The sequence below is a fragment of the Sorex fumeus genome, unplaced genomic scaffold, assembly GCF_029834395.1.
Source record: "Sorex fumeus unplaced genomic scaffold, SorFum_2.1 ptg000095l, whole genome shotgun sequence".
In the NCBI taxonomy this organism is placed as follows: Eukaryota; Metazoa; Chordata; class Mammalia; order Eulipotyphla; family Soricidae; genus Sorex; species Sorex fumeus.
Genome location: NW_026606152.1, coordinates 3,153,692 through 3,166,552, shown reverse-complemented (window position 1 = coordinate 3,166,552; position 12,861 = coordinate 3,153,692). Strand labels below are relative to the sequence as shown.

Below are 12,861 nucleotides of genomic sequence, written 5' to 3'. Positions count from 1 at the left end.
ATTTTAGCGATAGCACAGCAGGTAGGGCTTTTGCCTTGCACACAGCCGACATGGCCGACCCAAGTTTGATTCCTCTGCCCCTCTCGGAGAGCCTGGCAAGTTACCCGTGACATATTTGGTATGTCAAACACTGTAACATGTCTCACAATGTTACAGGGTCCGCTCGAGCAAATCGATGAACAACGGGAGGGCAGTGACAGTGAAAATATTTTGGGATTTTGGGGTTAGCAGGTAAGGCGTTTGTCTTGTACATGGCCGACCCGGTGGCCCAGGTTCTATTCCTCCACCCCTCTCGGAGAGCCTGGCAAGCTACTGAGAGTATCTTGCCTGCATGGCAAAGCCTGGCAAGCTCCCTGTGACGTATTCGATATGCCAAACACAGTAACAAGTCTTACCATGGAGACGTTACTGGGCCCGCTTGAGCAAACTGATGAACAACGGGAGGAAAGTGAGACAGTGCTACAGCGGGATTATAGCAGGCAGTGTTGGGGGGGGGGGCACACCTGGTGGGCCTAGTTCTAATCCCCTCTGGAGGATGCAGAATCCCGGAGGGGGGCAGTTTGATCCCAAGGGTACAAAATCCCAGCAGGCAGCCCAGTCCCCCAGACGCTGTACCCCTGGGACCCAACTGTCACTCTGATCTCTTGGGAGGCAGAGTCTAGAGCAACTAGAGGAGCAGAGTAGAAGGGCTGTGATCACTTCAGCCTTAGGCTGGCATTCTCGGTGATTCTGCCATCTTGTCACCAAGCAGCATAAAACCCACCAGCCCACACCATAATGTCTGAGTCAACTACAGACCAAGAGGTCTTGTGGAAACCACTCCTAGGAAGCACTGTTGGGGACATATGACTGAAACCCAATCGTGAACCACTTTGTAAGTGTCTCTCAGGGGACTCGAACACACACGAAGACTAGTGGGGGCACGAGAAGGGGGGCAGCTGTGTAGGCACTTGCCCAGAGACACATGGCCAGAACGGATCCCTGACCGCAAGGCCAGGAGTAGGTCCTTCCCTGTGCCCTTTCTGTCCTTCAAAGGGCCAGCGCATGGCTCTCTCCTTCGAGGGGGCGGCTGGAGGCGCCGTGCACCAGGGCCACTCCGGGATGTTCAAGGGACCCACGGCTCCAGGAACTGAGCTCTGCGCCCAGGTCCCCTGCACCGCCTTTTGCCGCCTCACCGGGGGTCGCCCCAGCCTTTCGCTGACTCGAGTTTCCCTCGGGTCTGGGGGTGCCGGCCGGCCGAGGGAAAGGGGGAGGAGTCCTGGGGGCGAAACCAGGCCGCTCCTTCGGTGACGCCCTGGGCGAGGCGGGCCCCTGGGGTCGGGTGCCCGGGGCGCCCGCTCACCCACCTCGGCGCGCTCTCAGCAGCAAGGCGTTGGCCATTAGGTTCTGCAGCTCCAGGGCGCGCCGCCTGCGCCGCCGCCTGCGCCGCCGCCTGCGCCGCGGCGGGGAGTCGCGGGGGGCCTGCGAGGAACGCGGCGGCGGCGGCGGCTCCGGCTCGGGCGGCCGCTTCGGCTCGCGCGGCGGCTCCTCCCGCTCCCGCCGCCGCTCCCGCCCCTTCCGAGGCTTCCGCGGCCACCACCGGGAGAACCATCGCTCCGGCCACGTCAGGGGCCGCTTCCTCCGCCGCCCGCGGCGCGGCCTCCCTACCGGCGGCTCCGGCCCACGTCGCGCAGGGTGTCCGCGCTCAGCGCCGCCGCGCCCAGGCGCCGGGCCGCATCGTGCCGCCTCGGGGCTCGGCTCCCGGGCCGCCCCGAGCCTCCGTGGGGCGCCGCCCCGGGGACGGCTCCCAGGCAGGGTGTCCGCCCCCCGGCGGCCACGGCGGCTTCCCGGGCCGCCGCCGCCGCCGCCTCCCAGACGGGCCGGCGCCCACCAACGGCCGCCCCGCCCACGGAGCTCAAGCTCCGCCCGCGCCGCGCCCCCCGGCGGCTGAGGCGGCTGTGGCGCCGCGCGGGGCACTACAGCTCCCGGCGGCCCTCGCGGCGCCGCAGCTCCCGGGCGGGCGGGCGGGCGGGCGGGGGCCGGAAGCCAGACGCCGCGGAGCGCAGCCTGCTGGGAGATGTAGTCTTCCGGTCTGAGGGCGGGCGGGCGGGGTGGCGCGCAGCGCGCTGGCGCCGGCTGGCCCGGCCCCAGGAAGCGGCGGCTCTCGCGAGACCACGGCGGGCGGGCCGCGCCCCCTTCTTCACGTGTTCGCGGGTTCCGGCTCGCCGCAGCTCGGCCTCCGTTGGCTGCCGGCTCGGGGGGCGGGCGCACGCCATGGGCAAGGCCGGGAGGGCCGGGAGGGCCGGGGCGCCCCGCAAGGGCCCCGGAGCCCCGGCGGCAGCGCGGGCCAAGGCCAACGCCAACCCGTTCGAGGTGAAAGTCAACCGGCAGAAGTTCCCGGTGCTGGGCCGCAAGGCGCGCCACGACGTGGGGCTGCCGGGGGTGTCGCGCGCGCGGGCCCTGCAGAAGGTAGGAGGCTTGGCCTGGCCGCCCCGTCCCCGCCCTCCGCACGGGCCCTGCTCCGGCCGCACTCTCACCTGAACCCAAGCTCCCCCCCCCCAGCTGCTCGGCCTCTCCCCCCCGCCCCCGCCCGGCTCCTCTAGACTTGTCTCTGCTGCCGGCTGTTCCCCGCCACGTGTGGGTGGGACCGCGGGGACAGGTTGCTTTTCTGGGCGCCTGCGCCCAGGCTGCAGGTCAGCTGTGGCTTCTCCTGGGGCAGCCCGGTTTGGTGCCTGCTGGACGCCCGCCCTACCGTGCTAGCCCCTGTCTGCACCCCGCATGCTCAGTGACGTCCCCCTTTTCAGAGCTGCCAGCCTCGCAGCCTGGCGGGGCATGTTCCGGGCTGACTGAGCTGCCAGCGGCCCTGCCCACCCTGAGTGTGTGACGCCTTTCCGCCCCCAGTGCCTGCCTCGGGTGTTCTGCTAGCCAAGATCCCACTTCTTCCTGTCAACCTTGCCACCGCTGTCCACCCCGCCCCTGGGCTGTCCTGTGTGTGGGCTCCTTCCTCATGATGTCCCTGGGTGAGGAGCCGAGGAGTCAGGAGGGAGGCTTGCGAGGTGGCGCGGTACTGGTGGTGGGGCCACCTGGGCCAGGGGCCTTTGGAGGTATTAGATGTTGGAGGAGTGCACAGTAGGACAGCTGGGAGGGTGTTTGCCTTACACGTGGCCAGCCTGGGTTCGATCCCCGGCACCCCATATGTCGCCTGGCATCACCCAGAATGATCCCTGAGTGCAGAGCCAGGAGGAACGCCTGAGTATCGCCAGGGTGGCCCCAACCCCAAAAAAGGTCTGAGGAGTGTTGTGGCCCTAGGCTGGCACCTCCAATCTGGCCCCTTTACCTGCAGCCCCTCCAGTCCCTGGGCTCACTCGGGGGCAGTGTGGTGGGCACAGCTGTTCCTGGCACATCTCTGGAGCCCATGTCCTCGTTCAGAGCTCTCGGCCCTGGGCGTCGCTGTGTCAGCCTGTCTATGCCCCTGCTTGAGACTCGGAGAGACACAACTGGGGTCGGGCCCTGCAGTGTGAATGCCACTGAGAACTGCGAGCACTGCTTTGCACCACATCCACTTCAGAAGTAGGCACGGTGGGCACTCAGCCCCTGGAGCCAGGCTGGCGCTGTGCAGCGGGTGCACGCCCGTCTGGTGCCTCCCTGCCTTCCAGCCTGCCCGAGGACTCCTGCTTTCCCTGTTGGCTTTCGGGCCTGTCCCGGCGTGGCAAGCGAACCCAGACCTAGTTGTCAGTGCGTTAGCCCAGTGGGTGACGGTCAGCTTCCCGCCTGCAGCACAGTGCTCTCTGCGGGTGCGCCCTGTCCGGGCGAGTGCTGGGGACGGTGTGAGACCCCCCCCCCCCCCGCCCCGCTGTCTTTCAGCGCACCCAGACCCTGCTAAGGGAATACAAAGAAAGGGACAAGTCCAACGTGTTCGCAGACAAGCGCTTTGGCGAGTACAGCAGCAGCATGAGCCCGGAGGAGAAGATGCTGAAGAGGTTCGCGCTGGAGCAGCAGGTGAGTAAGCAGCGGGGCTGACGGGCACGGCCTCCTCACTGTGTGTGCTTTTGGGGGCACTCGCCTCTCACCCCCGGGTACCGAGGTGGTTCTAGTCCTGTCCTCGTCCGGCCTCTTGGGAGATGCGCCCTTCTCTGTGCTGTTGGCAGAGTGTGGGCTGACAGGATGGCTGGCACTGCAGCCTGGCTGTCAATTAACTGCCACCTCTGGGTTCTGATCATACTTAACTCAAGGCCACATGTCCCAGAAACTTCAGGCAGAGCGAACTACTCTCGTGTTTGGTGGATGTTGAAAGGAGAATTGGCCTTTGCTATTTCACGCTGTGGAAATATTAGGAAACTAAATGTTCTTTCTCACCAGCGACAACATGAGAAGAGAAGCATTTACAACCTGAATGAGGAGGAGGAGCTGACTCACTATGGCCAGTCTCTGGCGGACATTGAGATGCACAATGACATCGTGGACAGCGACAGTGACACGGAGGGGCAGGGAACACTTTCCGGTGAGGAAAAATGGGAGCGCTGCTAGGGAGGGGCTGGAGTTGTGTCCCGAGAAGGTAGGGAGCACGATCTTGTCAGGAGCACTGTTTGGTGAGGGGTGGGGGCACTGTCCTCTGAGGATGTGCAGAAGTTAACGGTTGGCATCCGCTGCTGAGACCTTGGGAAACATGGTGGGGAAGTGTTAGCTCAGGGACGGGTCTGGGTGTGCTGGGGCAGGTGGTGCTTCCTTTCAGACCGTGCAGGGGAGACGGAGACAGCCGTCTGTCCTGAACTTTTCTTTCTTGCTTTCTGTGCCCAAGAGTGGGCTGATGTGGCCGCCTCACCCAGCCTCATAGCTGGAGCCTGGTGAGGGCAGGGCTGCGGCTCGGGCCCCTGACCTACTGTAGGCAGTGACCAGGGAAAGGAAAGGAAGGACTCCACAGCCTGGTCCCCTTCTTCTTTTTATTTAATAATTATTGGTGGTTTTTTTGCTTTTTCTCTCTTTTTTTTTAATGTAGGAGCACTGCTATTTGGTCCCCTTCTTAAGGCACCTTTTCATTCCTGACTGAGGGAGTCCCGTTTGGGTCTTCTCTCACACAGCCTGGTAACGGGCAGGCCTTTCCCAGCTCCCAAGCCTGGGTCCGAGCTTGTCCATTTTCACCAGCTTGAGCCCAGCTAACTCTTGTCGCTGGTGCTGGCCATTTGCTCAGCTTGGCTAGGTGGAGTTTCTGTCCTGGGGTTTCTTGGGCTGGTCCTCGGATGTGTGTGAGGGGCAGAGAACTGGAGCCCAGGGCCCGCCTCACCTTACAGGGGGTTTCTGTTCTGTCTCCAGCTGAGCTGACCGCGGCCCACTTCGGAGGTGGCGGGTCTGTCCAGAAGAAGGCCCCAGATCAGCCAGGTGGGGAAGGCGACTCTCCGAAGTCCCGCCGAGAGCTGATTGAAGAGCTTATCGCCAGGTCGAAGCAGGAGAAGGTGGGCGTGGCTGCCTCGAGGGCACTGCGGCGGGGCTGTCTGGCATTGGCTGGAGACCTGTGGGGGTCAGTTCTGATGGACTGTTGAGGACTTGGGCGCCTGGTGATGGCACTAGGTGACGCTCTTCTCTGTCCCCAGAGGGAGCGACAAGCTCAGCGTGAAGGTGCCCTGGAGCTGACGGAGAAGCTCGATCAGGACTGGAAGGAGATCCAGGCTCTGCTGTCCCGCAGCATCCCCAAGGCCTGTAGCGCAGAGCGGAAGGAGAAGCCCCAGGTGCGTTGAGAAATGAGCCAGCTTGGCCCAGCCCCCTGTGTCCCCTGGCCAGCTTCCCAGAGTGACCCCTCAGCATCAGGTAGGGTGTTGAAACCAAACCAGACTCGCCCCACAAGTCTCTCCAGAATCTTCCGGACAAGATTTGTGAGAATCAATTTCTGGAAGTGCCTTGGAGAAGGAGCTAGAGAACAAGGATTTCAGAGTCCCTCGAGAGTCACTGGTGGGACCGTCACATGAGTGTCCGGGTCCCTAGCAGGCCCTAAACATCCACTGCACTGACCTTCACCCTATATCCCGTCTCTCAGTTCCTCCCCGGGCTGTGGCCTTCCCACCCTGTGCCCACTCACTCGCAGGCTCCAGGGATTCCCCAGGGCACAGCCCTGGGCACCTGCGGCTAGGCTGGACTCGGCCTTGGGTCGCAGCGCTCTGCTTTCCCACAGAGCTGTCCAGGGCCTTTGATGAGAACCCTGGGCATCTCTCCTCCGCTAGCCTGATGCATATGATGTGACGGTGCGCGAGCTGGGATTCGAAATGAAGGCGCAGCCCTCCAACAGGATGAAGACGGAGGAGCAGCTGGCGAAGGAGGAGGAGGAGCGACTCCAGCGCCTGGAGGTGCGTGCTCGTGTGCGAGGCAGGGACACAAAGCCGTGTGTGGCACTGCCTGTGGCGTGAGAGGCTGGCGGGTTGGACGCATCCTTTTGGACTAAGATTGCAGGTTCTGCCGGTCTGGTGCCAGGTGGAACCCTGGGCACTCACCAGGGGGCTGGGGCTCCAGCCTGGGCCACATACCCAGCTCAGCTGTTTACTAGGAACTCTAAATGGTTTCGGTTATTGAAAATTTCAAACCTGATCTAACACCCAGACACAGTGGGTTTGAAAACAGCATCTGTCTGTTTTCCCTGTCTCTTGAAGACAGCTCCTGTAGCAAGCCCCAGGCGTTCCTGGGCTGCAGGTGGGGCTCGAGTTGGGTTCCAGCACTGTCTGCTCCAGAGAGTCAGCACAGATAAGGCCTCCCTGCACCTACATGTCAGTCAGGATAGTTGAACCTGTTGTCCACAACAGTCACCCTCCACTGTCCACGACCGTCACCTTCCTACTGTCCTTGGTCATCACCTCCCCACTGCCCACAGTGGATGGACCTCCTCTCCCCAACTGCCCGAGGTGGATAGACCATTGCCCACAGCAGGTGGATCTGACTTCTCATTGCGTGTGGACCTTACCTCCCAGTGTCCACAGCAGGTAGATCCCACTCCCCACTGCCCATGGTGTGTGGGTCTCACCTCCCATTGTCCATGACAGTGGGACGTGGACCTGACTCCCAGAGGCTTCCATGGAGCAGGTTTCCCTCCTTTGTGATGGAGAAGCGTTGCTGCCACAGTTCCTTCCACTCTTGGTAGGTAACAAGTCATGATGAGGGTGGAGAGAGAACCCGCAGCCGATCCAGGTTTTATCCCTGACACTACATAAGGCCCACCTCCCCACCAGAAGTATCCACTGAGCACCACCAAGTGTTATCCCAAAACTAAACGACAGTCGCTTTTTGTCATATGTTCTTGCCGTGCCCTGGGGGCTGAGTCGCATGTGACCCCATCCCTGCACTCAGGCTGAGAGACTGCGGCGCATGCTGGGGAAGGAAGAGGGGGAGCACCCCGAGAAACCCAAACACATGTCAGCCGATGACCTGAGCGACGGCTTCATCCTTCCGGGAGATGACCGGCGGCTGCTGTCCTACACGGTACCGGCCCCACTGTCTGTCCACTCACGGGAAAGGAACATACCTGGGCCCTTCTGTGGGGTCACAGTGCATTAGGGTGGCGACTCGGGCCGCAGCAAGTCCCTCTGTGCCGCTCCTCAGTCTCCCCCAGAGCCGGGGTGGGATACTGCAGTCGTGCATCCCCTCCAGGGGCAGCCCCCTCTGGGGCCTCTCTGGCACCTGGGGAGGCGGGGAGGCAGGTGGATGGTGCTGTGGCGTGCGGCCTGGCGTTCCTCACAGAACAGGCCCCTACTGTGTCCTAGGATGGGAAGATGGACATGCAGGCAGAGCCTGACCAGGAGGCCAGTGATGACGCAAGCCAGGAGCCAGAGGGTGAGGACTCAGGCGAGGAAAACTCCAAGGACGGCAGCGGCTCCGACAGCCACTCGGACCTGGACTCTGATGGGGACAGTGAGGACGACGGTCTGAAGCTGAGGGACCAGCCATGCCAGCCTCTCAAGGGGCCAGCAGGCCGCCACCACCCTCAGGCCTTTGCCACAGCAGAGCTGCCCTACACGTTTGCAGGTGGGCACATGGGTTTCCTGTCTTGGGGACAGTTCCGTGGCCTGGACGTGAGGACACTCGCCCCTCCGAGGGGCTGCCTGGGAGGGCTGAGCTCAACCCACCTTTCCCGGAAGCCAAGACACCTCCAGAGATGTGGGGTTCCTCGGCGAGGTGCCTGCGAGGGGAGCCCTTCCTGCCGCCCGTCCCTGCCATGAGACCCTGTGTTGTTGCTGCAGCCCCCGAGTCCTCTGAGGAGCTCAAGGCCCTGCTGTGTGGAAAGTCGACGGCAGAGCAGCTGTTGGTGGTGGAGCGGATCCAGAAGTGCCACCACCCCAGCCTCGCGGCGGGGAACAAAGCCAAGCTGGAGGTGGGCAGGGGCTGGTACCTCCTGGGTGGCTGCCGCCGCCTCCCGAGGCCCAGGCCTGACTGCGTTCTCTGTTCCTAGAAACTTTTCACCCTCCTGCTGGAGTACATTGGGGATCTGGCTGCAAGGGATCCCCCAGACCTGCAGGTCATCGATAAGTTGGTTGTGTAAGTAACAACGGGTGGGGGGATGGGTCTGCCCTGCCCTGCTCGCCTCCTCTCTGCTCGTCTTGGCTCCATTCTGGAGTGACCGCCGCTCTGCTGTGCCATTCCTGCCTGGCCTGGCCTGAACAGTCTTCGCCTCCTGCAGGCGGCTGGGCTGGTCCAGTGCAACATGGTGCCTGGTGGCGTGTTTCACTCACCAGCAATCCAGGCTCAGCTCAGGTGGCCCGATGGGCCTGGTACAAGTGGCGGCAGCACCCGCTGCACCTCCAAACACCCAGTGCAGGCCTTTGTCCCCTTGTTGTCCTCGGGCTCCCGGGAAAGCTGAGCCTGACCCATTGGAGACTCTAGGCAGGGGCGCCTGAGAGCCCCGGGAACAGCTGCGGCCTCTGTCGCCACCCCCGTGGGGCTCGCGGGCCTAGAGCTTTCCAGGGAGGATGTAACCCTGAGCGCCTGTGAGGACAGGGTTTATGCAGGGCTTCCAGCTGAAGCCTGGTCACCCCGATTTCGACCCGCAGGCACTTGTACAACCTTTGCCAGATGTTTCCATTGTCTGCCAGTGATGCTGTCAAGTTTGTCTTACGCGACGCCATGCATGAGATGGAGGGGATGGTGGAGTCCCACGGTCGGGTGGCCTTTCCAGGGCTGGACGTGGTGAGCGGCCTCGAGGGCTCGGGGGCCAGTTCTGCCCATGTGTGTGGTTTGAGGACACGCCTCGGCCTGTGTTGCCGTGCCCCGAGTCCTCCCCTCACGGCACCTCTTTCTCCAGCTCGTGTATCTGAAGGTCGCAGGGACGCTCTTCCCCACCTCTGACTTCCGGCACCCAGTGGTAACCCCGGCACTGGTGTGCATGAGCCAGTTGCTCACCAAGGTGTGACCCCATGGGGAATTGCTGGGAGCCAGCGGTTCATGTTTGGGGGAGTGGGGGGAATGAGGCCCAAAACACCCCTTCCCAAGAGAGCATCCTTTGTCCCGGACCCCAGTGCACCTCCACCTGTCTGTGGCCCAGCTTGTGGTCCAGAAGGTTGATGTGAGCTGATGGCTGTGTGTCTCCTGTAGTGCCCAGTGCGATCCCTGCAGGACGCCGTGAAGGGCCTCTTTGTCTGCTGCTTGTTTCTGGACTACGTGTCCCTGTCCCAGCGCTTCATTCCAGAGCTCATCAACTTTCTCCTGGGGATTCTCTACATCGCAACACCTACCGCACAGAGCCAGGGTGAGTTCGGTGCTTCTGCATTTCAGGGATGAGGGTGATGGGCCTGGGGCCGGGCTGGGCTCAGTCCTGGGCGCTGGCCCCTCTTCCCTGTGCGTGTGCAGTGTGTCCCAGCGCCCCCTGCAGACTGGCCATCCATGGCATGAGGCTTCTCTAACCCTCAGGGCACAGCCCGGTGCACCCTTTCCGGGTGCTGGGGAAGAACTCGGAGCTGCTCGTGGTGTCAGATGAAGAAGACATGGCCACATGGCAGAGGAGCGCACTCTCCCTCCGCTGGGCCAGTGACCCAAAGGCCCAGTCCAGGACCAAGGCCAACCATATCAGGTGTGTCAGGGCGCCCACTGGCACCCACATTTCCTTTCCTTCCGACAGCTTTCAGAGACATCACTGTTAGGTCAAGGCTCAGGACACATACAGCTGGCCCTCAGAGTGACCCATGCCCAGCAGATGCAGGCCTTTCCCCTCCCCCCACCCATGCCAGGCTCATGCAGGCGTCTTCCCTCAGGGAGGCTGCGGTCTGTAGTTCAACGCTCCTGTCTTGGGTTTGTTTCACTGTTGCGTTCCCTGGTCCAGTTGTGGTTCAGGGGAGCAGTGTCCTCTCACAACATCATCCACCCAGAAACTCCTCTTGTAAGTCAGTCTCTGTCCCCCATGCCCAGCTCCTGGGCCACCATAGTTCTCCGTGCTCCCTGCAGCCCACATGACCCTGCAGTGCCACTCTCAGGCTCTGCCCTGTGCCCACAGCACCCACCTTCCGCAGCTGTGTCCCCACGTTCTTGGCAGTACTTTACAATGTCCTGGGGCTCAGTCATGTGTATTCCGGCACTGTGTCCTCTCTGGTAGTGTCAGGAGGAAAACCTGGAGCCCCAGGGGACCTGCTCTGTCCGAACTGTTCCTGACCTCCCTCAGTCCTTGCAGTACGTCTGGAGGGTCCCCCCAGCCTTCCTCGCGGCCGCATGCTGATGTCTGGGCCTGTCCTGCAGGCTGTCCTGCCTGGCCGCATGTCTGACCCTGGTGAAACGCTGCGTGCTCATGTATCACACACTGCCTGCCTTCGACGCCATCGCTGCACCCCTCCGTGCTCTCCTGGCGGAGCACCTGGAACCCCCCCAGCACCCCGAGCTGCAGGTAGGCTACTGGCGGTGGAACTGTGGGCAAAAGGCAGTGAGCTCCTTGCTGCAGCACTGGCTGCTCTGGAACCTGTGATGCGAGCCATGTCTCGTGCGCCTCCTGCCCCCAGGAACGAACGGCGGGACTGTTGCGAGTGCTCTGCACCCGTCTCCTGCCTGCCGAGAGGGGCAGTTGGGGTACAGGAAGGGGTCCCTGGGGGCAGGACCAAGAGTCTGCCGCTTTCCTGAGCCGGGCTGTTCCCTGTCGGGGGCACTGGCCTGCGGGGATAGAGATGTGGAGGATGGAGCTGGTTCCAAATCTCTTGGACGCCTATGGGAAGCACGGGTCCACCAGAGTCCCATTGTGTGCTCTAGAAGCTGTGTCGGAGCATTCTAACAGAAATGGGAAGTCAGGAGCGGCGCTATCAGCCCCTCATCTGTGAGAAGAGCAAACCGGTCCCCCTGAAACTCTTCACTCCACGGCTGGTCAAAGTGTGAGTGTGGAGTGCTCCCCAATAATCCCCAGTTCGAGGAGGCACCCTGGGGTGAGGGCTGCGGGGCAGTGGCTGTGTCCCAGCTTCAGTGCCCATACTCCTGCACACAGCCTGGAGTACGGGCGGAAGCAGGGCTGCAGCAAGGAGGAGCAGGAGCGGAAGCGGTTGATCCACAAGCACAAGCGTGAGTTCAAGGGCGCCGTACGCGAGATCCGCAAGGACAACCAGTTCCTGGCCCGCATGCAGCTCTCGGAGATCCTGGAACGGTGAGAGGCTGGCTGCGGGTGGGCTTGGTCCTGGGCCCCTGGGTCCCCAGTCCTGTGGTTCTGATCCCTGGGGGACCCGACAAAAACCAATGGGCCTGGTTCATTCTGCCAGGGACGCGGAGAGGAAGCGGAAGGTGAAGCAGCTCTTCGGCAGCCTGGCTACACAGGAGGGTGAATGGAAGGCACTCAAGAGGGCAAAGTTCAAATGATGATGGCTCCCCCGCACCACTGATGGCCAAGAAACTTCCCCTGGACCGTTGGCAAAAACCACCTGCCACCCAGTGCCATAAATAGGATCCTCAGACCTGTCGCCACACAGTGGCCAGCTCAGGAGGGGTTTTGGCCTTCATGTACAGGATTCAGGGCGGGTTTTTAACCTACTATAAATGGTTTCTCGTGATTGATGAAGTGAGTTTACATCAAAACTAACCATCTTCGAGCAGCCTGACCTGCCACTGCTGATCTGTCCAGGACCTGAGTTGGGATATTTGAGGAGAGAAGCGGAGATTGGGAGCTGCTGAGAGTCCGTGAGAGTCCGTGATCCAGGGGCCAGTAGCCTTTGGGGCCCCACAGAGCCCCTGAAGGTCCCTGCACGCTGCTGATGGGTCAGAAGAGCATGCTCTGCGCTTTATTAGGGCACGACTGTCCCAAGTAAACGGACAACTGGGAGAGGCACTGGCCCTGCACGTGGCAGACACTAGTTATTAAGTACCACCCACCAGGCATGCCCCGAAAAACCCAGAACATAAACATCATGAGAAGGTTGCGGGTGGTAGTGGGTCGCTCCTCCTTGCACGCGCCTACCCGGTTCAGGTGCCCAGTACCAGGTAGGACCCCGTGAACACGGCCCCGTGTGGCACCAAGCATAAGTCAAAGGACAAGAGTGGCATGGCCAGGCACAAGACGCAACCCTGGCCTCGGGCTGGAGCCAGTCTCCGGGTCCTGAGCCCGCTCGCGCGGGCAGGGGCCATACAGGGGCTGCGGGTGCCGGCCCGGACCAGAGAGGATTTAGCGCCGCGGCGGAAGGGGTGGGCCGGCCGCTCGCTTCCGGGACGGGAGGCGGGGCCGGCCGCCCCGCCCCGCCCTGGCCGCGTGCCCGCGGGTGCATTCCGCGCGAGCCCGGCCTGGCCCTGCATCGTGGCTCGGGGCGCGCGGCTGGCGCGACTGAGGGGTACGCGGCTCGGGCTACTCCGCCCTGATCGAGAGCCGGGGGGCTCCGGCGGGGGTTTCTTGGCGCGGACAGGGCGGAGCCTTGGGGCGCAGGGACGGCCCCCACGCGTGCGGCGGCGGCCGGAGAC

The 12,861-nt window shown here is 62.7% G+C and overlaps 2 protein-coding genes across 4 annotated transcripts in view; one reads left to right on the top strand and one right to left on the bottom strand.

Moving 5' to 3' along the window:
- GRK4 (G protein-coupled receptor kinase 4) overlaps positions 1–1,480 on the bottom strand; it is a 33,151-nt gene extending 31,671 nt beyond the window's left edge. For all 3 annotated transcript variants that reach the window (XM_056132808.1, XM_056132806.1, XM_056132807.1), the window contains exon 1: positions 1,347–1,480. In XM_056132808.1, coding sequence (XP_055988783.1) covers positions 1,347–1,380 — 34 coding nt within the window. In that variant the 5' untranslated portion in view covers positions 1,381–1,480. The remainder of the gene's footprint in view (positions 1–1,346) is intronic.
- Positions 1,481–2,251: 771 nt separating this feature from the next.
- NOP14 (NOP14 nucleolar protein) lies at positions 2,252–11,957 on the top strand. Its single transcript, XM_056132818.1, has 18 exons — positions 2,252–2,448; positions 3,844–3,978; positions 4,339–4,480; positions 5,290–5,429; positions 5,568–5,702; positions 6,192–6,314; positions 7,306–7,437; positions 7,719–7,980; positions 8,196–8,326; positions 8,405–8,490; positions 9,003–9,138; positions 9,254–9,355; positions 9,544–9,697; positions 9,859–10,018; positions 10,678–10,822; positions 11,179–11,297; positions 11,408–11,563; positions 11,676–11,957. The coding sequence occupies exons 1-18, from the start codon at positions 2,254–2,256 to the stop codon at positions 11,770–11,772; spliced, it is 2,550 nt and encodes an 849-aa protein (XP_055988793.1). The 5' UTR covers positions 2,252–2,253; the 3' UTR covers positions 11,773–11,957.
- Positions 11,958–12,861: the final 904 nt, after the last annotated feature.